The 24,669-nt window shown below is 42.8% G+C and overlaps 1 protein-coding gene across 2 annotated transcripts in view; it reads right to left on the bottom strand.

The window, feature by feature from the left end:
• The window catches only part of LOC138266612 (galactose-3-O-sulfotransferase 2-like), a 523,679-nt gene that overhangs the window by 95,397 nt on the left and 403,613 nt on the right, over nt 1-24,669 (bottom strand). For both annotated transcript variants that reach the window (XM_069215440.1, XM_069215441.1), the window contains one exon: nt 13,029-13,124. In XM_069215440.1, coding sequence (XP_069071541.1) covers nt 13,029-13,124 — 96 coding nt within the window. The remainder of the gene's footprint in view (nt 1-13,028; nt 13,125-24,669) is intronic.

The following is a 24,669-nucleotide window of genomic DNA, read 5'->3' as shown; positions in this document are numbered from 1 at the left end:
ATAACCTCCCCCTTAGCACGCGCACTTTATATTAGATTCAGACATGGATCCTTACCCATTCGGGCTTTTACATCAAGATGGAAACAAACGGAAATCCAATTGATGGCCCAAGAGAGTTTTGCACATGCTCTATTCTTCTGTCAGGGGTATAAGAAACAGAGGCCTTACTGGATAAAACCATTATGTAAATCATTGGGCGTTAGGGATTGCCATTTGGCTCTTAGAATATGTAATACAAGTTTGCATGTGACGGTGGTATGTACAATGGCAAGGTTTTTAGAAGCAGTCTGGTATGTTAGAGATAAATTTCTTCCTGGAAAAGCATAAACCCAATATTTATAATGGTCACTTATTAGCGCATTCACGTAGTCATCGCTATTACTAGAGAGATTCAATTCGGACTGGTGTTTGCATTAAGATCTATAATTACAGTTGCATCGGAAGATTTTAAAGTGATTAGTATTGAGTATTTTTTTTTAAACTTTTTTATTGACAACTTTCAAATTTTAAATATGTTGACATCTTGCCAACTTGCACTTCATGGACTTGAGAAAATCTATTGATGACTAGCTTTATGTATACTATAATATTTTATTGACAAGTTGACCTTTTAATATTTATATTGACAACTTTATATTATAACCTTAAAATGATATGCTCTTTGGAGTAATTAGGATGTGATTTTTATTATGGGTCCGATTTTGTTGATTTTAAGATGCTCGATTTCTTTTAGAGAGGTATTAATTTTGTTAGTATGCTTTTATGGTATCATCTGCTGAAATAAAGCTGAATTGAAATTTGTAATAACAATTGACTATGAGGCTTGATAATTGAAGAGCAAGTGATATCAGATAACCAGTTGCCTTTAAGTGCTTATAAATTCCCCATACATAATTGTATGCATGTATTTTCTAACTCTTTCACACTCTGCTCATAATTTTGTATAATAACAAAAAAATGTATAGTTTGTAATAAAATATTTTTATTTCCCTTGTATTTATCTTGCTTTCTGAGTGTTGGTCAACTTTTCAGAAAAAGTATGTTGAAGTCTAGTTTTCTTGTACCAAACAAACAGGTCTTGTCTGTACGTGTACCAGCATGCAAATACATGTGTGAATACACCCACACATATATGACCAGGAACCCTGGAATTGGTTTCTCATTGAAGAAAACCCATTGCAAGATAGCCACAATGAGATATATGTATCACGTGATATAAGCATGAGTCGTAACAAGTGCACACGAATGTGTCATGACATGTACATGCTTCATGACATGTGTGAAGTTGTGTCATGATGCATTTGGCCATTTTCAATTTACCATTTTAACATTGCAGATGGAGTTGTTTGAATGGTAAATTAAAGTGGTGAAAAACAGAATACGAAGCTGGTGAATAGTGGAAAAAAGTATGCGATGCACCAGAAAACCACAGGCTGCGGAGATGGGAGCAAGATGGGGTGTGGGGCAAGAAATGTCATGGAGTGATAGTATAGGGGAGGCTTGTGGTTCATGTGCGGGCAACACATTACAAGGAGGGAAAGGGTCGAAAGCATGCAGTACCATTAAGTGCTCAGATATAAATAAAGCGAGTCCCTACTTATGCAGTGGAAGGATTCAACTCATCCAATTAAAATGCCATGAGACCAAATGTTTCAGGGTGCGATAAACAAAGGAATAGGGGTAAAAGTCATACAATCAAGGGCAGACAGCTGAGATACACAACAATTCCATGCAGTCTTAAAGATGCAGCTGATCCAAATCCTGCTCTACGTATATTGGAAACAACAGTTCTTGCCTATTAGTCAGCTATAGCTGTTGATGGCCTAGAGCTAAAATTCACACACTATTGGTCCTGTGTTTTTACATGAAATATAGCTTACTACTGTTTGTGCAATATGTAGGAAGAAATGAGGCAGTTTAAGAAAGTCTGTAGAGTTAGAGAACAGTATTTTCACTGAGTTATATTTTGTTAAAACATTTACAGAGTACTGTGGTACTTCCATGAAATTATCTAGAAAGTACTGTGGTGCCTACTGAAATCTAAAAAAAAAAATATGTATGATAAAAGACACTGTGCAACACATTTTTTTTATAGCTCTGGGATATTAGGGCTTACATTTCCCTGTTGACAAGGAAGGGGAGGAGTAGCACATAATAGCAACATGTCGGGGGTGAAATATACTAATATCCTTATTACCTCATAGCACATAGCTACAGGACAATAACTGCTTTTAATGACCCTTCTCTTCTATAAAAGCACTTGCCTGCAGCTCAGGCTCATAATTACAGGAAACGTAATTATTAACCATAATTGCCTGCATGTGTAGTGAATAAAGCCAAATTATTAACTAGAGTTGCTATGTGACTACTAAGTCTTGACTGTCCTTGAATTAAAGGGTTATCACTTCTGCTGAATATGCAGTCCTGTGGTACTGTGCTCCCTGATTGACTCTCTGCAAGGTATTCCACTTAAATATAAACTTATAATACTGTTTCTTAGACTGAAGTCAGACTAGCAAATATGCCCCACCACCAATAGTATGCACTGGCCCCAATGTTTGTTAGATTATTAGAATATTAAATCTTACCCCCGCCAACTGATGCACTTTCCTCAGTGTTGTTGGATTGGATTTAGATTAGTAAGTACGACCGCACCTCTGCAACCCCAACGTATGCACTTTCCTCTTAGACTTGAGTTAGAATAGTAAATCTACTCCGACCCCCACCCCAATGTAAACACTTTCCAAAGTGTTTGTAATATTACAGTTAGTATAACAAACCTCTCCTCCCTATGTGTGAAATTTCCCCAGTGTTTGTTATACAGGAGTTTGAATGGTAAGTCCTCCCCTCCCAAAGAAAGCACCATCTCCATTTTTTTTGGATTGGCATTTGAATAGCAAATCTGTCCCCCACATATGCCAATGTTGGTTAGACTGGAGTGTGAATCATAAATCTGACACCCACACCTCACATTGCAATTGTTTTCCCAATGTTTATTGTACTGGAGCTAGAATAGTACATCTGACCCACATTATAGGCACTTTCCTCAGTGTCTATTAGACTAGATTTCTAACATTAAATCTGCCTATCCCAATGTAAACTCTTTCCTGAATGTTTGTTACTTTGGAGTTAGAATAATAAATTTGCCTACAGTACATGCATTTTGCCCTGTGTTTGTTAGACGGAGTTAGTAGAGTAAATCTGCCCACTCCAATGTGTGCACTTTCCCCGAAGTTTATTAGATTGATGTCTGAATCATAAAGCTGCCCCCATGTATCTAAGTTGACCAATCGTAATTAGACTGGGGTAGAACCCTTAGAACCTGATTTAGGTCTTGGCGGAGGGAAATACTCTGTCACAAATGTGACAGATATCCTGTCTGCTGTATAATGATCCTATTATCTCTTATGGGATCTTAATACAGCAGCGTAACGTTTGTGACTTAGTATTCCCTCCGCCAAGACCTAAATCAGGCCCTTAACTCCACCACCACCCTTATTCCCTGTATGCAATCACCTTCCCAAAACTTTCTCAGGTTGGAGTTAGATCAGTAAGTCAGCCCACTCCCAATGTAAACACTTTCGCCAATGTTGATTAAATTGGAGTTAAACACTTTCCCCAATGGTTGTTAGATAGAGTTTATATTATGAAATCTGTTCTACCTCTCCATGATTGCACTTTTCCTTACAGTTGTTAGCATAGAGACTGAATAATAAAGTTGGAAAGGTATTCACTTTCTCCAATGTTTGCTAGAATAGTAATTCTGCCCCCACGACGTATGCACTTTGCCCAATATTTTGTTAGTGTGGAGTAAAAATAATAAATCTGTCCCCTCCAATCATGTACATATTTTCCCCAGCTTTTGTTAGATGTAAGATAGAGCATTATATCTGACTCTCCTATGTAAACACTTTTCCCAATGTTTGTTAGACTAGAATCAGAATAGTAAATTTGACTCTGCCTACCCTCCTGCCAGTGTACTGTATATGATTTCCCCAATGTTTGACAGACTGGACTAAGAGGGTAAACTTGACACCCAACCTGCACGTATCCACATTTCCCATTGCTTGCTAGGTTGGAGCTAGAATAGAAAAATCTGACCGCTCCCGTAATACAATATGTGCATTATTCCTAATGCTTGTGCATTTGAATTTTTTTTTATTAGTTTATTTTTAAAGTTTACAGATTGGAGTTAGGTTACATGTCACTGAAATTTATTTTAGGATGTTTGAAGTATGTTTAGAGTATATTGAATATAAAAGTATACAAGTTTACATTTTATTTATTTTATTATTTTTGTTCTGCGTTCTTTTAATTATTTTATATTTTGTAATGTATTTTAGTATTTCAAAATAATGCATTGTGTTATATTTGTTTTTTTCAATTATTTATAATTATATCTGTTTACAATTTTGTTTACTATTTTATATGAATCACTAGCATTATCTTTTTCTAAATCATGTTTATTTGTAAATTAATTGTATTGTAATGTAAAATTAAATTTTACCTTTTTGGTTACATTTTTAAAATGTATTAAAATAATTTAACTTTTATTCTATGGTACAATAATATTGGTTGCAACTAAATTATATACTTAACAGTTTAATATTTTGGACTGTTAATATTTTCATACTTTGCAATGTATGTATGTAAAGTGGATATTTTAGTTCACCCTTGAGTAGACAAGTCCAACTCAAGGACATATTATGGGCATTTTCAAATGTGGACAGAAAGAGTGGATGCCTTACCTCTGAGTTGTACATGGGTTACGCCACTTGCTGGTCTCAAAGCACTAGACAGTGAAGAGATACGCTCCATTGTGATATGCGCTTGGAGTTGAACGATTGCCAATTGTTTTGGGTATGATTTGGGTCTTATGGCCTGGTGTTCCAGGAAAGGAATGCCCAAGTCATTCTTTAAATCATTTGACTTCTCTCATTCTTTATTTTATTGCACTGTAGACTGAGGGCAGATTTCTGTTCAGGAATGATGTATGGCGGTGTCTTCTCACTAGCTATTTAAAAAAAACAATCTCTCCATTAGGGAAAGAACATGAAAGGGTGATGGAATTACCCATTCCCCCTGTATCAGCAGGGGCACAATTAGACCAATACTTTGGGGAAGGGGCGAACAGGTCAGCAACGGAGGCAGGGTTAAGACTTCAAAGCTATCCTTAAAGCAGATACAAGAAATCAGAGTGATACATTTTGCTTTTTAAACACACTGGCCAAACCTGATGTAAATATAACAAATATGTTTTTGTGGATTTGACAATATTTATAGGCTACTGACAGAGATCTTTAAAAAGGGGAATGGATGAACTAACAGCATAACTAAAAGCAACCTCTACAGATTTCAATACAAAGCACTTTAGAAACAATTTTCACAAAGCTGCTTCGTGATGACAACCAGTTTTGCCAGTTTCTTAAATGACAGTGAGCATGTGAAATATGTTTAATTCCATCTTCAAAAAGAAGCTCATGCCTGACTGTTGGCTAGAGGCAAGTTTTCAGCCACATCATGAGGACATCGCAACATATACTTGTTTGAGGCTGTAAGCATGTGCAGGCCCCAGAATATTGAGCTTAGTGGGTTAATGCAGCTAATTTTGGGATGCACAACTAGCAAATCACAAGTTTGATTCTTAATGCATCTACCATTCCTTTTCTGATTGAAGAAGTGAGGGTTAATCAGTTGGCAATATAGACAACTGCAATCTGCACTATCCTAAGTCTTACAAATTTTATCAAGCCACATTGAGGAGTTCTCATTTGATATGACTCAGTTAGGTCCATGCAGGAAGTCGCTAGGACATAAGAAATGGTATAAAGGTATTGTCTTGAAGTAGCTTTGCAATAAATGGTGTTTTATCAAGCAAAGAATGCAAGTATTTCTGCAAGCTCTAGAACATATTGAAAGTGTGGCATATTAGGAGAATCTTGTGAAGGGGTCACTCTAACAAACAGAAATATACGTCTTAAAAATTCTGTTCTGAAGTCCCCAACACAAAAAGTGTCAAGTCCAGTAAAATGTCAATATTGTTTTTAAATCCTGAAGGGGCAATATGCATTATAAAATGCAACTTTTATTATGAATTTCTGAGAACATAAAAGGTACTGCTTTCAAGACAACTGTTTTAAGCAAAAAAACAAATCTTTATCTGCATATTTCTCAACAATTACTCCTTTCCTTTTACAAGGATTTTGGAATTCTGTGTATTGAGAAAGTCTCCAATAAATCCTAAAACATTGTGAAAGCTTAGAAACATGGTTTTATAGTCTTTCTTAGATTAAATCAGTGGCAAGAGACTGCATTGAGTTCCAGAAAAGCTCCATCAGAGCATACTTCCTGCTAGAATGTTTAAGAGGGATGGAGTGTTTTGATCAGATTTAGATCTGGGATTGTATGTCATTTAAGGTCATCTTCTCAAAAGCAGTGTGTTAAAGCCAGCGAAGAACTGTGCCCATTTAACAACTTTTCTAGTCTGGCTATGCACGTTGTCACTATGACTTAGGCATTTACAGACAAAATACTATTCATAACTTAACGGAGAAGCACAGCATTTATTTTTGTTTGCCTTTTCTGTATCTCCTTTTAGTGCTACCACCTGTGATTACCTTCAATTTAGGAAGATTCTTGATTATGTTTGTTAGCATTAGAAAGAGCATGTCAATGCAAGATGAATTAATTTTTCTGAGATTCAAGGAGTATTATGATAGAATTCTGCTCTTTATATTGATCTTGGCCCTCAGTACGAGTTTGGCTAGTGGCGGAGGCCACCGGTCAAACTCTTTCCACCTTCAAGCCACCTGTGTGGCCTGAACCCCATCAGCCCTATTAGGAGTTCACAGCAGGGCATGAACATTCATGCCAGCTCCTAATGGAGCCGGTGCCAATGTGGCGGTGCAGCGGGTGTGGCAGCACCCATCACGCATTCCACTGCCCGCATTTCGGGCAGTGGAATGCACGGCAGGGCTGTGCATGGGGGCCCCTGCACTGCCCATGCCAAGTGCATGGAGAGTGCATGGGCCTCCAGGGGCCCCCTATGTCCCCATTCCATCAGCCTTTCCATGGCAGTGTAAACCACCATGGAAAGGCTGGTGGAATGGGGACTCGTAATCCCCAGGACGGCGCTGCAAGCAGTGCTACCCCGGTGGATTAAAACAAGATTGCCGGTTGGTGGCAGCCTGGCAGTGTCGGTGGTCCGACCATGGCGGCTGCACCACGATCATGCTGGAGTGGGTCCGCTATCGCGAGTCTGGTGGTCCTGAGACCGCCAAACTCATAATGAGGGCCTATGTGTTTGTAAAAGGTTTATGATGATATATTGAATTGTTTCTGTTTATGCTCTATGGATTTTTGTTTGTGTACACATGGTGGGCCCTCATTATGACATTGGCGGTAAATGCCGCTTACTGCCACGCTGACGGCTGCCAACTTACAACAGGGCGTCTGATATCCATTCACCATTTTATGACACACACACACCAATCCGACAGAATTCAGCCACATACACAAATCCACCAGCCCAAAGGTCAGTGATAAATTGGCGGTATCAAAACCCACAACGTTACGCCAACATAACAACACCCATCACATTATGACCCACAAATTATCACGGCGGACATTCAATGATGGTAAACGATTGGCTGTACATACCGCCGCACTCACAATGGACACCCACAGGCAAAACAACACCACATTGGACAAATCAAACAACACACACCTGACACCCACACACACACCACACCCATACCCACACCACTATAAAACACACACTCACATTACCCACAACCCTTTACGATTACAATTCATTGCCACCAGAGAGAGACCAAGACCACTGAGACAACTAGAGCCACACACTACTAACACCTATATACCACTCATGCACTCCACATCCCACACTGCACTTCACACACCCCAATACATTACTCAACACACCCTCACCAACACACCTCACATAACACCCATGGCACCACAAAGACACACCCGTTTCAAGGACGAGAAGCTAAGAGTCATGGTGGAGGAGATTGTCAGGGTAGAGCCACAGCTATTTGGAACACAGGTGCAGCAGCTATCAACAGCCAGGAAGATTGATCTATGGCAAAGGGTCGTTGACAGGGTCAACACCATGGGACAGCACCCCAGAACTAAGGATCACATCAGAAAGAGGTGGAAGGACCTACGGGGGATGCTATGTTCCATAGAAACAAGACACCAGCTCACTATCCAGAGGACTAGTGGTGGACCTCCACCTCCTCCCCCACAACTCACAGCATGGGAGGAGCAAGTCTTGGCAATACTTCATCCTGCGGGCCTGGCTGAAGTCGGAGGAGGTGGACTGGACTCTGGTAAGTCAACTTTCAACAATGATCACCCCCCTATCGGCATGCCATCACATACCGGAACCCTCACTCCCATCACTCCACTACATTCCACATACTCCACCATCACATCTCACGTATCCCAATGCCAAGCCCTGCCAGACGAGCATGCACACAAGAAAACACCCAAGAGTGTCACAGGCAAACACAAGCACCACACTTAATCCCACAGACACTCACCAAAACACCATCCAGTTGAAGACACAACAACATCCACTATTTCCACTGTCTTCCCCTATTCCTCCTCCTCCACCTCCCACCCAGTTACGTCTACAGTCACATCTGCATGCACTACATCATCATCCACCACCTGCATCATCACCACACCAAGCAGAACACACACCTCACTGGCAGAAACCTCCACAACATCCATGCACACGTCCCCTGTGTCCTCTCCCATTGTGTCTGTCCCCCCTCCTAAAGTACACAAACGCAAGCACTCAGACACCCAACAGCCATCCACCTCACATCAGCATACAGCCCATGCACCTGCACCCAAATCCAGCAGACAGACACCTCCAACAACCACTCCCTCATCCTCCAATCCCATTACTTCTCCCTCTTCCCGCCCCAATGTCTCTAAAAAGCTTTTCCTTTCCACCATTGACCTCTTCCCTAAGCCTCCCTCCATCCTGCAGGCATGGCTAGTGTATCACGAACCCAGCCAAGCACCTCAGCCACACAGTCCATGGGCCCAGTTCCATCCGCACCTACTCGCGGTGGAAAGGATTCCAGGCCACATATACTGAAAGGAAAGGAGTCTGCACAAGCCAGCGGAAAGGGGAAGGAGCCTACACCTGCCATCCGAAAGGGGAAGGAGCCTGCACCAGCAGGCTAAAAGGGGAAGGAGCCTGGACCTGCCACCTGAAAGGGGAAGGAGCCTGCACCACCAGGCAAGATGGGCAAGGAGCCCACACCTGCCACCCGAAAGGGGAAGGAGCCTGCAACAGCAGTCAAGAAGGGGAAGGAGCCTGCATCGGCAGTCAAGAAGGGGAAAGAGCCTACACCACCAGCTGTCACGGAGCCCCACCACCAACCCTAATTGTGCAGCCATCGCAGGGTCCAGGGGTTGTGCAGGAGCCTCCCACCACCACCACCACCACCAACACCACCACCACAGTGCAGCCACCCAAGGGTGCATGGGATGTGCAGGAGCCTCCCACCACCACCACCACAGTGCAGCCATTTGAGGGTGCCGGGGCTGTGCAGGAGCCTCCCACCACCACTATCAGCACCACCACAGTGCAGCCATCACCGCCGGCAGACGCAATGTGATCCAGCCTCCATGGGCTGCTGTGCGGCCTGTCCCCTTCAGAACCAGTGGGGTATTCACCCACTCAAGAGACTGTGGCCTGTAACTCCCCAGGACCAAGCACAGGGCATGTTGACCCCTCCAGAACCAGTGGGGAAGACACTCACTTGAGAGACTGTGGCCTTGCACTCCCCAGGACCAAGCACAGGGCATGTTGTACCCACCAGAACCAGTGGGGAAGACACGCACTTGAGATACTGTGGCCTTGCACTCCCCAGGACCAGTCACAGGGCATGTTGCCCCTCCAGAACCAGTGGGGAAGACACCCACTTGAGAGACTGTGGCCTATCACTTCCCAGGACCAAGCACAGGACATGTTGCCCCTCCAGAACCAGTGGGAAGACACCCACTTGAGAGACTGTGGCCTTGCACTCCCCAGGACCAAGCACAGGGAATGTTGTCCCCTCCAGAACTAGTGGGGAAGACACCCACTTGAGAGACTGTGGCCTATCACTTCCCAGGACAAGCACAGGGCATGTTGCTCCCTCCAGAACCAGTGGTCTTGTTTCCGCTTCCAGCTGAGATGCCCCCCCCAGGTGCCTGCCTATATGCAAACTGATGCCCCTGCAGTGTTCTCTCCGTATTGATGCAGGTGACAAGTGGGGCCTTGGACTTTTCCCTGTGGCCATGTGGCCCACGCGAACTGAGGACTGTGCAGTGTCCCTTTTTCTGTACATATGTAAATATCTGTAGCATTGGCTGAAATGTTATTTATACCGTGTTGATCTTATTACAATCACTTTGGTACATTCCTATTGTCCTTGCATTATTCAGCCGATTTAGGGGGATTAACTTGTTTTTTTGTGCAGCTGGTTGTGTGTATGGTGTCTGTGTGTGGGGTGTGTTTGGTGTGTGTGTGTCACTCTTGTTTTCCTCCCTCCCTTGTGAGCTAGGTGGCTGTACTCACCGTCGTCGTCTTCACCGGCACTGGTGTTCGCAGTAGAGCAGAACGTAGAATATCATCGGAAATACTTGCAGTTCTGGTTTCATGGCAGCGTGGTTCTTCCCTGTGTTTCGAATGGTAAGTCCTTTCACTTCTGTGCAGTGTTTCCGCCAGGCTTTTGATGTCGTTTGTACCGCCCCAGAAAAGGTGGCGCATTGTCTGTTCATAATATGGTTGGCAGAAAGTAGGCTTCTGCCTGCCTGTAGGCGGCTACCACCGTGGTGCCTATTGTTTCCGCCCTGCCAGTCAGTGTGGTACATTGGCTGTCTTTCGGAGATCTTTCTGCCATAGTCATAATTTGGCGGCCATAATTTACCGCCACTTTATCACCGACAGCCAGGGTCGTAATGAGGGCCATAATGTTCTAACAGATGCTTTATGTGCCAAGGTTTTATGGTTTTTTGATGAACCAATGTATGGTGCAAAAAAACACATGGAAAAGAAAGAATACAACTTTATCTTCTTGAAGGTGGATTGACACCACCCAATAATTCTTAACCTCTTCATAACTGCCACACAAAGGGCTGTGTGTCAGAATATAGAGGACAGAAAATTTGTCCCACAAACATATTGCAAACTAAATATCAAGAACCAAAATATAGTGATGGTAGTTATATATAGGTAAGTATTGGTTTACTATTCTTAAATTCACATCCACATAGTTGAAGATATTTGTGTAGTTAAGAAATATATATATATGTATTGATATATGCATCTTTTTTTAATAAATATATGTTGATATATGTTTATTATACAGTTAGAGGTAGGTATTGTATACCTATTTTTATCTTCACAATATTCTGGCACTCAATATTCTGAACATTCTATTTTGTAGGGTCATATTTTGGCTGTATATTCTGCCAGTATACCCTCACAATGTGCAAGTGAATCGAAGGAAAAGACAGCAAACAAGTTCCTCGTTTGATGATGGTTGGAAAACTTACTTGTCATCCTAACTACGAAACCCCTGCAACAAGGGTGCAGATCCCATAAACATTACCTGAGGTACTGCACCCTTTGTACTGACCTCAGAGTAACCACTAGGGATGGCCTGTGGTACTGTGCTCTTTCTGCCGACTTGAGAGGAATCTATAGTAATAGCATAAAGTACTGACCTCTTTGGGCTGTCTTCAGAGGGACCTCAAGTGACATCCTCTGAGGGTCCTAAGGGCTATTGAGTGATATTGCAAATTCAAACCAGTTCTAGGGATTACCGATTAATGGGGAAAATCTAAACAGGGAATGAGGTTTAATTAATAACATTGCATTTTTGGAGTATGCATTAAGGATTGCTGAGAGATGAGCTACGTAATAAAATAAATAATGCTGGTAGTTTCTGACACATGGTGGTTATTTTTGGCTTGATTGTGTTCATTCTTGTGTAGTTCCAATACTGTCATGATAGCATTAATTGTTGAAATATTGGAGGCACTCATGGAACAATGGTGCCTACCCTTAATATAATGCTTGCTTTCGCTTAATGTTGTTGATCATTCGTATACATATATGGTCTGCACTTGTGGTAGAACTGGGTCCAGCCTTAGTGAAGTTCTTGCCTGCAGTAATATTGGTGATCCTTGGCACTTTTGAACACTATTACCGCTACTTTTGAAAACTCAACCTGTACGATTGGTGCAACCTGTCCGCATCCATTCATGCACTCACTAATTTACCCAGCCACCCATCAATACGCTTACCTCAGCCATGCATCCTTTGATGAACTCACTCACCCTATGCTTAACCAAGAACTCAGTCATATATGCAGCAAACCATTGACTTATTATCAAATGCACCCACTCACCCTTCCACAAAATCACTCACATTAGCTCACCAATCAATGGAGAAACACTAAAATAAGCAGATCTAATTTGCCAGTGCTTTACCAATGCTTTTTCAAAAATACAGCAATAGTATTAGCCTTGTTTCATCAGCTCTTAGTCTGTCTGTTAATTAAAAGCAGATACTTTAAAGGAGACTTCATTACACAGTATAATGCATCAGGACAGTTGGTGGAAGCATTCCAGTGTCTTAGCACAAGCACTGATATTTCCATACTTTGGCCTATTCTGGTAACATACTTTACCAAAAATGTACATCAGTTTCACAGACTTGCCCCTGAGTAGGTTAACAACTTTTGATCATGTCATATAAATGAGATTATGTGGCTTGGCGCTATTCCGTAGGTTGGAAACCACAAGGAAATAAACAACTAAAACAGAGACTATACCATGAAATGTCTTTAGAACCAACTCCTTGCCTCTGAAGGGTGAAGCAAGACAGTGACAAACATATATCTCCTTGAGATCTAAACCGGTCTTTAAACTTAGCTTTCTGGTAGTTGCCTTTAGAAGGTCCATCTGTTTTGAAAATATACATGAAAAAACTTCACCTCATATGTCTCTGATAAGCTGCATTCAGTAAAATGACTTGCTCTCTCAGTGTGAATCCCAGCAAGATGCAGAATATGTAGAGAAATCCGGGAACCCTGGAAAAATTTTAAAATAGAAAGTTAAATATGTCTAGCATGTTCCGTTAGAAAGATTTAAGGCATAGTAATATTTTTTAGTGTCCTAATAAGAGCAAGTGGAAATCCTCCACACAAATGAACACCAGAACGGGTGTTCTGTTAAGTCATATCATGTTCTGTTATGCTATGCAGATTTGTGTATCGTCAGATCACCTCTGAGGGTATCCTGGCAATTTGCAAGTGTATGGGCAGTTCTTGGGGGATTTCCATAAAAAGACAGGTTTTCAACTTCTTGCAGAATTCAAGAAGCAATGGGGAGGCTCTAATGTGGTGGGGGGAGGTTGTTCCAAGCTTTTGGGAGTGATATATGAGAAGGCACAAACTCATGATCTGCTTTTGCATATGTGTGGCAAATGTGCTTGTGAGTGTTTGGATGAGCGGTGGTGCCTGGTAGTTTTATGGAACTTGATGCCTATGTTCAGGTAAGCTGCACCACCTGTGTTGTGTAGTGCTTGTACGTGTGGATAAGGACCTTGAACTGCACACACTTGTGTATTTGAAGCCAGTGTAGTTCCGTTAGGTGTAGTATGACATCAGACGGGTTGAAGATGTTGAGGACCAGTCTAGCTGCTGCATTCTGGACATTCAGGAGTCGTATTTGGAGTTGGTTGGTGATTCCAGTGTAGACAGTGTCCCTATAGTGCAATCTGCTAGTCAGTAGGGCTTGAGTAACTGCTTTCCTGGTGTTGATGGGTAGCCACTGGAATACATTTTTTACCATCCTTGTGGTTTGGAATCCGTCCATGTCAATGGTGTTTACTGGGGCAGATATGTTGCGCTTGCTGTTGAAAATTATCCTGAGGTTTCTTAAATGAGTACTGGGGGTGGGTCCAAGGTTCAGAGTCAACCAGACAGAGTCCCACAACAAGGCCTCTTTTCCAAAGATCACCACTTTGCTCTTCTCTATTTTAGGTTTGAGGCAGCTGGACTTCATCCAGCTGGCCACTTTTTTCATGCAAAAGTTGAAGTTTTAAGTTATGTGTCTTCGGTGTAGGTGAGTATGTTGATGTTATGTGCGCAAACAACATCTACTTGCAGAGTCCTGTAGACGTTTACAAACAGGCTGAGCAAGATGCCTGCAGGACTCTACAAAGGGGTTTTCTGGTTTCTGAGGAGTATGGTGGCAAGTTGACGGTTTGTTTCCTTCCAGTCAGAAAGTGCAGATCCAATGGGGGACTGTTCCTTGGGTGCCATCCTTGTGAAGTCATCTTATCAGAATGAGGTGGGAGACTGTAAAATGCTTTAGTGATGTTGAGTAGGATGAGTGCTGCTGATTCTCCTCTGTCGAGGATAATCCAGATATTGTCTATTGCTGCAATGAGGGCTGTCTCAGTGCTGGAGTTTGGTCTGAAGCCTGGTTGTGTGGTGTCAAGGAGCTGGTGGTTGACAAGGTGGTCAGAGAGGCATCTACCGATAGATATTTCTCAGACCTTCTAAGAGGGAGATATGTCTGTAGTTTGGCTGTATCTGCTGGGGGCTCCTTCAGGATGGCGGTGAGGGCTGTGTGCTTCCATGATTCAGGAAAGTGTCTGTGGTAGATGAAGGTGTGGAGGATGGAAGTGAGGGCTTTGCTGATTGGGGTAGAACCTTTGTCAATGGCAACGGTCAAATGGGGAACCGGGGGGGACGGTCTTGATGCTTGATGTGGTTTTCTCTGTGGTGATTGGGTTCAATGTTGTCTGGGTGTTGCCTGTGTCCAATACTGAACACTTATTGCAAGGCTGATGATTTGCCATTTCAGGTCGAAGTTGGTGCAGATGTCTGCTATTTTATTTTGGCAGAAGTCTGAGAGGACATTGAACAGTTCTAAGTTTGGGGTGATTTTGCTAATGCTTTCTGTTGTTGTGGTGAAGTCTTTGACAATAACGAAAGTGTCTTTGCTGGTCTTGGAGTTACTATTGATGCATTCAGTTAGGGTCTTCTTTTTGGTCTCCTGGATTTGCTGGTGGTAACATCTTCAGATGGATTTGAATACTTCCTGGTCCAGTTCTTCTTGGCTTGCTCTACCCCTCCGTTCCAGGTGCTTACAGTGCTGTTTGGTCATCTTGAGTTCCACTGTGTACCAACTGGCTTGCATTTGCGTTCTTGGTGCTTGGCTTCTTTTATGACTAGCTAGGGGTTGGTGCAAGCTGTGATCCAGGTGTTGAGGTTGTTGATGTCACTGGATAATTAACCTGTGACATGAGGTTATTTTTTGTGGCCAGCAGAAACCCATTCCACCTCAGATTTGTTGCTCTAGTGTCAGCGGTCTGGGCATGTCACTGTGGTTCTTCTGTGGTGGGGAATGCTTATTAAGAAACTCACAATGGTGTGGTCAGCCAGGTGACTGAAGTGGGTGTGTTGATCATGATACCACTAAATGAGGTGAAAATGGGGTGCTGTAACTGGGTGAGGTCTCAGACATGTTGGATGAGTCTGAGGTTTCTGAGGCTTTCGAGGATTAAACTGTGGTCAGTCAGGTCTTCTAGGTACAAATTGAGGTCTCCTAAGAGGATGTAATTGGTTCATCAATGATTGGGGGTGGAGCGATGAATTCCAAGAATTTGCTAGTGAAGTTTGCTCAGGGTCAATAGACTAGGGGTCTGTCGAGGGTAAAGTTGCCTGTGATTTGCAATTTAAAGTTGAGGTGATTCATGTCACAGGTTGCAGAATCTGGGTTAGTGGTGCATGTATTGAAGCCCTTGAATACTATGGTGATTCCTTCTCCTGCTCTGTGTTTTGGCGGTCTTGCTTGACTATTTTGTAAATAATAGGAATGACCGCAGCAATGTCTGGTGTTGATGCTGCAGTTAGCCATGTTTGTGGTGAGAAATAGAAGGTCCGGGGCAGCATTGTCCTGAAGGTCTTGGACCTCCATGGAGTGGTTGCTGAATAAGTAGGTGCTGAGCAGCATGCATGATATCAAGCATTACTGTGCGGGTGGGTGTTGGTTTGTGAGTGCTTGAGTGTGTGAGGAGTTAGATGCTGATGGTGTTGCTGTTGTAGGTGTAGGAGTAGCGGGTGTGGTGGTGCAGGTGAAACATTGGGAGGTGTCAATGACAGCTCTTTTTCTTGTAGTGGCACAGCAGTAGGATGGAGAGCAGCAACCAAGGTTGAGGGAGTGGAGGAGCATGGAGGGGAAGCAGGGGTTCAGGGGAAACCAGGGTTTCTGATGCTAGGTGTAGTCCAGGCATGGATGAGTGTAGACGGGCTTTCCTTTGGCATGCAGTTAGTGCACCAGCATTAGGCCCGTTTGGTGTCATGCCACAATTGCCATTAAGCGGGTCCTGGGAAAGGAGATGTGCACAAGAGGTGGTGTGCGGGGCTGAGAGGGGAACAGGGAGGCAGGAGAGAGTGAAAAAGGTGCATGGTGGTGAGTAGTTAAGGGGCTTTGATGAGGGAGAGTAAGAGGTGCAGAAAGGATGGGAAAAGGGTACAGAACGGGGCAACAAGGCAAAGATAAATGGGTGAAAAGCAATAAAAAACACTTGTTCAAAATGAGGGTAGTCAGCATAAGAGCACAAAATGAGGAACAAGTCAAAGAACAAAACGGGTAAAAAACTATGAGAAATGCTGACACAAAGACAAGAGTAAGGCAAAAATTGTACATAAACAACGCAAGAGATATGAGTAAATGATTCAGAGCACTGATGATGAAAGACAACAGAAAGCAAAGGAGAGAAGAGAATGGCATAGGTGTGAAAGATGCAGTGAGGAGAGAGAGAGAGAGAGAGAGAGAGAGAGAGAGAGAGAGAGAGAGAGAGAGAGAGAGAGAGAGAGAGAGAGAGAGAGAGAGAGAGAGAGAGAGATGAAGAGATAGGGGAGCATGGCTGGAGTCTCTAGGCACTACAGCCAGATCCAAAAGAGCTTTGACCAGTTGGAGGACTGCCATCAGGTTGGTCCTGCATTCCTCACCAAAAACAATGAAAAAGCAAAGATCAAAACATTCTATTTGCCATCTGGGGTGCCCCTTATGTTTTATTAACTAAAACATCTGAAAGGAACCAATGTCGTCCTAACCAGAAATAAAATTAGTAAACCTATTATTTGTGTAGGTTCCCAGTGAACCTGCTTTTACCTTCATCTTTATTAAATCTCTTAAATATTTTATTTATTCACTGTATTGCAATCAAATGTCATAGACATGGTATATCAACACGTAATAATCTATAGATTTTACATTATGAATCAATCACCCGTAGTCTGACCTGTTCGCAGAACATACAAAATGATAAATGTATGGCACAGAAGCCACCTTGGATTGTGCAATTACACCTTACACTGCACATCAATATTTGAGTTACCTTTGTACAAAGTGTAGAATGGCAGGTACCACTTTGAGGGAATTGTACCTACATTTTAAAGGCAAGAACACCTATCTGCAGCTACTAGGGTGAACAAGGCTGGCCTGTCTCCCCGATAATTTCCAGACAGTTCATTTATTGCATGTCAACTGAAAAGAAAGAAAAAATAGAATACTATCTCACTATGAGCAGGAGTGAGCCCAGTTGGGTCCAATTTTAGGTTAGTCATTTTCCCAGCGATTATGTTATACACTCATGGCATTCAACTCATCAAAGTGCCTGGGGAAACAGAAGTTGCATATCTACAATGACAATTACAAAACCTAGTGCCCAATCTAAAACCATTCCTGATTGAGACTCACAATTTGCATTTTCTTTGTGAGTGGCAAATTGCCAGTGGCAATCAGGAATGTACAACAGTGTCAACCACACTATGATTCCCAACGGGGTCGTAAAGGACCCTCCTCATCAATATTCATGAGGTAGCTCACAACTTGCAACCCCATCGGGAATGGCCAAACTCACACGGATGGTGGCCTGCTGGGGACAGCAGACCACCATATCTGTGACTGCTTTTTAAATAAAGCATTTTTTTTTTTAAATGCAGTCCGTTTTTCTTAATGGAAAATGGGATGTACTTCAAACAAAAAAATGAAAAGCTTTCTTTTCATTTTTTCAGAGTAGGCAGTGGTCCGTGGGACCCCCTCCTGTTTGCGAATGGGTTACCACCAATTTAAATTGGTGGTTGTTTTGCAACCGCAATTGTGTTCACTAAACAATCATACATGCCACTGTGACTCGCAATTAGGAAGGGATGCACTTGGAATTCCCCTTCCTAGTTCTGAGTTGCAATCCCTATTTTTCAAGACGGTATTTGCATGCTGGCTCGCAAAATAGGGATGGTGCATTGGAAAATGCCATTTTGCGGTCTCAAAAGGCAAAATTCTCCTTTTGTAACCACTAACCCCTAGTGTCATGTGCCCTTAGAACCTACTGACCACACAACGGACATCAATGAAGACATCAAATCCCACAATATGAGCAAGACTGATAAAGGAGCAAAACCTGTACTGATCAAACAAAATCTAGATTAGTTACCATCAGTACACTGGAAACTTCTTCCATGCTGAGGCAGGGGTGGGGGTCATCGTCTACCTTTGGAATCCCCTCATTGGCCAAAGTACAACTTCATAAACTGAATTCCAGCATTAAAATCCCAGAAACAATGTAAATGTTAGGCAGAGCCATAAACTCCCCACGCCCAGCACCAAATGCCAGTGTCCATACAACAGTGTGGCACCATCTTATGCCCTGCAACACCAAGCACATGCCCAGACCCACCCTCAAGTGACCAGCCAAAATCATCAAAAACACAGCCATAATCGCATCAGCATGGGCGTGCTCCCACATGCATGGGCATTGTTAGGCCTTCTCATATCTCTTGTGATTATTAAGGATCACCTTGATAAATGTTGGCTGGTGGCAATGTAAAAATAGTTTACTGTGCATTTCATCAACTACAACCAGTATTCAGATCAAATGATCACCTCTTTCCCAAGAGAGACATGGGAAAATCCTACATTGTCCATTAAAAAAATTAATCGAATCTTCTCTTTCACTGTGTGATTGGCTTCCCAATGAGAGGGTGCCAGCTCAATACCGCAAGCCTGAATAGTCTCGACTGGCCACCCAGAGAAAGTGTAGCATGAATACTGCTTCTAGCTCATCAAAACAGTGAACTGTTCAATCCTCATTGAATATATCCCCTGGCCTTTAGAAGGCTTAACAGAGAAACTGAATAGGGCTGGCTGGCACTGCAACTCTATTTTTAACTTTTTTGCTACTTTTTGTGACACAAACTTTGCCCAAGGGTATTAGTGAGCTTTACATGGGAATCAGAAGTTACACATTCTTTTAGGCTTAGGGGGATTTTGGGCCCTATCATGAGTCTGGCAGTCAAATAACCGCCAGACTTGCGGTGGCAGTTGGACCACTGCAGCTGTGGTGTTTCGACCTGCACATTACGACCCTGGAAGTCGGACTGCCAAAAGACTGCTGTCTCCACCAGGATCTTTGATCCTGATGGGATGACAGCAGTCGTGGATGTAAAAAGCCACACCAGCACTGAAGTCACCGCTGCTGTGCTGATTACAACCATGTTCTCCACCAGCCTTTTCATGGCGGTTTAACTGCAATGAAAAGGCTGGCAGAGAACAAGTGGAGGGAACTACAGGGGGGCCCCTGCACTGCCCATGGCATGGGCAGTGCAAGTGCCCCCCTCCCCAACACCGTCAGAATGCCTGTCTGCTGAGCAAACAGTGCGCATTCCAAGGGTGCTAGGGAGGCCCTCACTGCAACGATAATGGACTCGACTCCATGTGGACCCAAGTCCAATGCCGCCGCATGTTTTCCACCGGGCTGACAGGCAGAAACCTTGGTTTCAGCTGGTCATCCCAGTGGAAAAGTCATAATGGGGACAGTAGGGAGACCACCAGCACCATGGCGGTCTCCTCATCGGTGTTTGGCAGTCAGGTTTTTCCGATAGTCAATCTCGTAATCACCCCCTAAGTGATTTTCCCGAAATCACAAGATTGTGACTGTGGCCAGGATTTGAACGGGAATATTCAATTTCAAGGTCAGCAACTCTAACCGTTAGGTAACATTTCCTCCCACTGTGACTGCTGACCTATGTACATTCCAGGATACCTCTGCAATTATCCTAATATTTAAATAGTGCTGCCAAAACATACATTGGAACCATCTAAAAAGACTTAAGTGAAAACCTGTTTGAGGGCGGTTTGGATATAAATATGTGTAGTAGAGAAGGGCGTGAAAACTCTGAGTCAAATATCCTAGAATGTTTGGATAAGCACATGACTACGAGTAAATTCATGGAACATAGAAATTCTAGCTGCACCGTACTTAAACCACTGTATCTGAATGCCCAGTATGAGCCTTTAGACAACTTTAGGACATTATCTGTTGATGAAGAAGCTGTTTGACTTGATTTGCAAACCACTGAGCATAGGGTTAACAAGAAGTCGACCTTGTCATGTCTAAATTAATTTGTTCATGTATGTGAAGTGCCTATGAGTCCTTAAGGTGAGAACCCTCTCCGACAATCCACTTAGTCCAACCTCCTAAGAATAAGGACTTAGGGCCAGATGTAAGAAGGTATAAAATTGCGACTTGCAATTTGCGAGTCATAGCGACTTGCAAATTGCAACTCGCAAAACAAAATGCAGAAAGGTGTCTCAGACACCTTCTGCGACTCGCTATGGGGTCGCAAAGACCCACCTCATGAATATTAATGAGGTGGGTCGCAGTTTGCGACCCCATAGCGAGTCCATGCACTCACAGGGATGGTGGCCTGCTGGAGACAGCAGACCACCATGTCTGTGACAGCTTTTTTAATAATTATTTTCTTTTTCTTTTTGCAGCCCGGAAAACGAGCTGCAAAAAGTAAAACTTCCGAAACCATTTGGTTTCGTTTTTTTCAGAGTAAGCAGTGGTCCATAGGACCACTGCCTGCTTTGAAAAAACATTTTTTTTGGCATTCACAAAGGGGAAGGGGTCCCATGGGGACCCCTTCCCTTTTCCAAATGAGTTACCATCCACTTCAAGTGGATGGTAACTGCGAGTTGGTTTGAGACCGCATTCGCGGTCACAAAGCAACTCAGCATGGCGATGCGGTCGCAAATAGGAAGGGAACACCCCTTCCTATTTGCGAGTTGCAGCATCAAATTGCGAGTCGGTACCGACTCGCAATTTGCGGTTGTGCATTGTGTTTGGCCTTTTGCACGTCGCAAACTTCGTTTTTCGCAGTTTGCGACGCACAAAAGGCTTCCTTTATATGGCCCTTAGTCACATTGACTATATCTTAGTAAGTATAGCACCCTGGACTTTAGTAAATTACATGATGGTTGATCAAGGAATCAAGAGCAATCTCAGATTTACTTTGACATGTGCAATCCTCCAAAGAAATCTGTAAAGACCTGCAGTTCCAACTTCCATGACCTGCACAACAGTGCTCAATTATCGCAGACACTTTGACAATTGACTTGTATGGCACCAAACCTTTCGTTTTCATCACTATTCTCAATTTGTTAGACAAAGTTTCCATGGTAGATGAGCCCCCTTTCATAAAGAATTAGATACAAGATAATATTGTGAGCACTGTCACAATTTGTTTTGGAAACTAAGTTATGCTAATAACTTTTATATCTAATGTAGTAGACCAAAGAGGAATTTGTAGTTCACATTGGAAAAGAGAATGGTCATAAGAAATCCAGAAGGTGGATAATTCTTGAGTAGATGAGTTCAAACTGCGATGCGTGCTTTGTTGCATTATTTCACATAGCTACAATCTTAGACACAAAGTAGCCGAGATCCACATTCTAGAAGACCCACTGTACCGACATTTGTCACATTTTTACTCTCACCCTGAAGAAATGATCCCATTTGATGTAGTTTTGACCCAACCTTGGTTTGTTGCTCTTGCAATTTATGTAAGTGTATGTGATCCATCCTTTATTCTGAAGCACATTCAAATTGCAATACACCTCCAAAAAAGCAGTATATAGTAGATTAAGGTGAAGCCTGACCTCAGCAAGCAGGATACTATATTGTACCTAACGCATATTGTGTGTGTAGTATTCTGTTCAAGTGGTCATTAAATAACCTTTCTTTCTTCAATGTAAAATAGTGGGTTACACAATGAGTTATTGCACTGGTGTGCATTTGGTGAGCACTGAGCTCAAGCACCCCACACTACCTCCATGAGAAACCTGTGACTGCATAGCTGCCAAGGTTTTAGATTACTTGTATGTGACATTTTCACAATTTTAGTGTCATTATGAGCGACATTCAACGGCTATGAGTGACACTTTCTCTAGAGCAAAATCAAGCAATGAAGACAAGGGAAACATATGCATATCAGAAATTACACCCATTTCAGCAATGAGAATCTTTAAGAAGATCTTAAAACTGCTGCAAAGCACCAGCTATGGAAGGACACTAATCTAGTGCCCAGTTTACTTAGGCCCATTATCATGACAGGCTAAAAGTAAATTAAATAAGGATTAGAGGAGGTACTAGTGGCACTTACTAGTCTGTAGTGAGCAGTGCAGTGAGAAGGTATTGGATGTATTTTGCCACCCATGCACTACAACACTATGGTCAGAAAGTGTTAAACCGCCCCATCTTCTTTGGCCCCAATACTCTTACCAGCAGCTGCTACATAGCACTGGAACACTCTCACACCTGGTCGGGTAACAGTTCCTCTTCTCAGGTGCTTATGCAGGCTTGCCCCGGTGTCAAGAGTACTCTTATGGCGTTTGGACCAATGGAGCTGGCTGCCACTAGTTGTCACTGTCTGGCAGGTAATTGAAAATAGTAGAGCCATTCAGAACAAGGTAGGGAATTAGAGATGTTCCTCTTAGCTTTCTCTTCATCTTGTTTGTGTGACAAATTACCAAACATGCACTAATGCTGGAACTTAACTGACTGTCCATCAGAACTACCACTGAGTGTCAAGTGATGAAGGGGTTGTAAGTGTATGTTATGCATATTTGTGAATGTAGTCTGTGTGGTGCATGCACGGTGAGTGTGAGTAAGCCACAGTAATGCAGGCTTGTGAGACCCATTTTGAATACCCTTTAGGTGACCTTCTGCCCAAGAAGGAGGTGAGGCTGTTTTTCCAGGCAGTAGAAGTGTATTGCTGACATTCTCAGGCTGGAAGAAAGAGGCCTAGATGATGATGTGAGGTAAGAGGAGACAAGGCCACTTAAAGATTCAATTATGCCTCTTACTGAGCAGGGAGCTGCTGGTTAATCTTCTTAAACTACCATTTGGTATGTGATAGTGGTAAATGGTGGGACTGCAGATTCTGATGTGTCAGGTAGAGGAGAACATTTAAAGTGAGGCCTTGCCTTCTGTCTCCCTTGTGACACTTTCACTTGGCTCATGATAACCATGTGCAGAAACTGTTAACCAGTTCCTACTATGATAATAGGAACGCATGTTATGACAACAGAGTTTCACAGTGTGGGAGACTGAGCCAATCTACACAGTCAGAAACTGTTGGCCCGATTCATGGCTAGCTGACAGTGACTCAGATGGACCCCAAATGAACAGGGGTGGAAGGTGATTGTGGCAACCTGGACATTACACTTTGACTCCCAATGAAAGTTGTGGACACATATCTTACCCTATTGTTGTATTACTCATGCATGCCAAGGTGAGACAGAAGAGGTGTGACATATGTTTTCAATACATTTATTGAAACAATTTTGATCTAACATAAAACAAATGAGATGTGATAATGAAACATAGCAAAGTAATCAGCATTATAAATATGGTAAAGAGGTTGAACAATCCGACCATAGAGAATGTAGTTCTAAATGTTCTATAAGTTCTAGAAGCTCCTTGCAAACCCTGAAACTATACTCAGAGAGCATAGCATGTGTACCCTTCTGCCTGGCCCGATCTAGGGAGGTAGCCACAGCCCTATACCTGGAGATAGTGTTAGGAGTCAGCCTGCGGTAGAGATGGCAATCCTTTCGTGTGCTGGTAGATTAGCACCACCTTAACAGTATGTCAAAAAGCATTCATCCCAGAGCAGTCATGATCGGAATGCCCTCTGTTACTCCCAGGTCAGCACATCACTTATAAAACAAAATCATTCTGTGTTGGAAGCACAGTCCTGATGTAATGGTGTGTCTAGATGTTAGAAGCTGTCACCTGAACCGGCAACACAAACTAGCATATCATGTACAGTGTTCTTTACCTTTGGACAGAAGGTATTGATTGCATGTCATACAAAGCCTAACTAAACAAGCAGGTTGTTTTTGAGAGTAAAACTTAGCTGATAAAGGGCCAGATATAGGTATATTCCAATTTGCGAGTTGCAAATTGCGAGTCAGAGCAACTCGCAATTTACGAGTCGCAAATTGGAATGTAGGATGGTGTCCCTTACACCATCTGCGATTCGCAAGGGGGTTGCAAAGGCCCACCTCGTTAATATTAATGACGTGGGTTGCAATTTGCGACCCCCTTGCGACTCGCGGCACTCACAGGGATGGTGGCCTGCTGGAGACAGCAGACCACCACATCTGTGACTGCTTTTATATAAAGCAGTTTTTTTTTTTTTGTAATGCAGCCCGTTTTCCTTAAAGGAAAATGAGATGCATTACAAAACTAAAAAATGAAACGTTTTTGTT

Source organism: Pleurodeles waltl, chromosome 11 (genome assembly GCF_031143425.1).
Source record: "Pleurodeles waltl isolate 20211129_DDA chromosome 11, aPleWal1.hap1.20221129, whole genome shotgun sequence".
Classification (NCBI taxonomy): Eukaryota; Metazoa; Chordata; class Amphibia; order Caudata; family Salamandridae; genus Pleurodeles; species Pleurodeles waltl.
The sequence above is the reverse complement of the archived record's forward strand: the minus strand, read 5'-3'. Positions and strand labels throughout refer to the sequence as shown.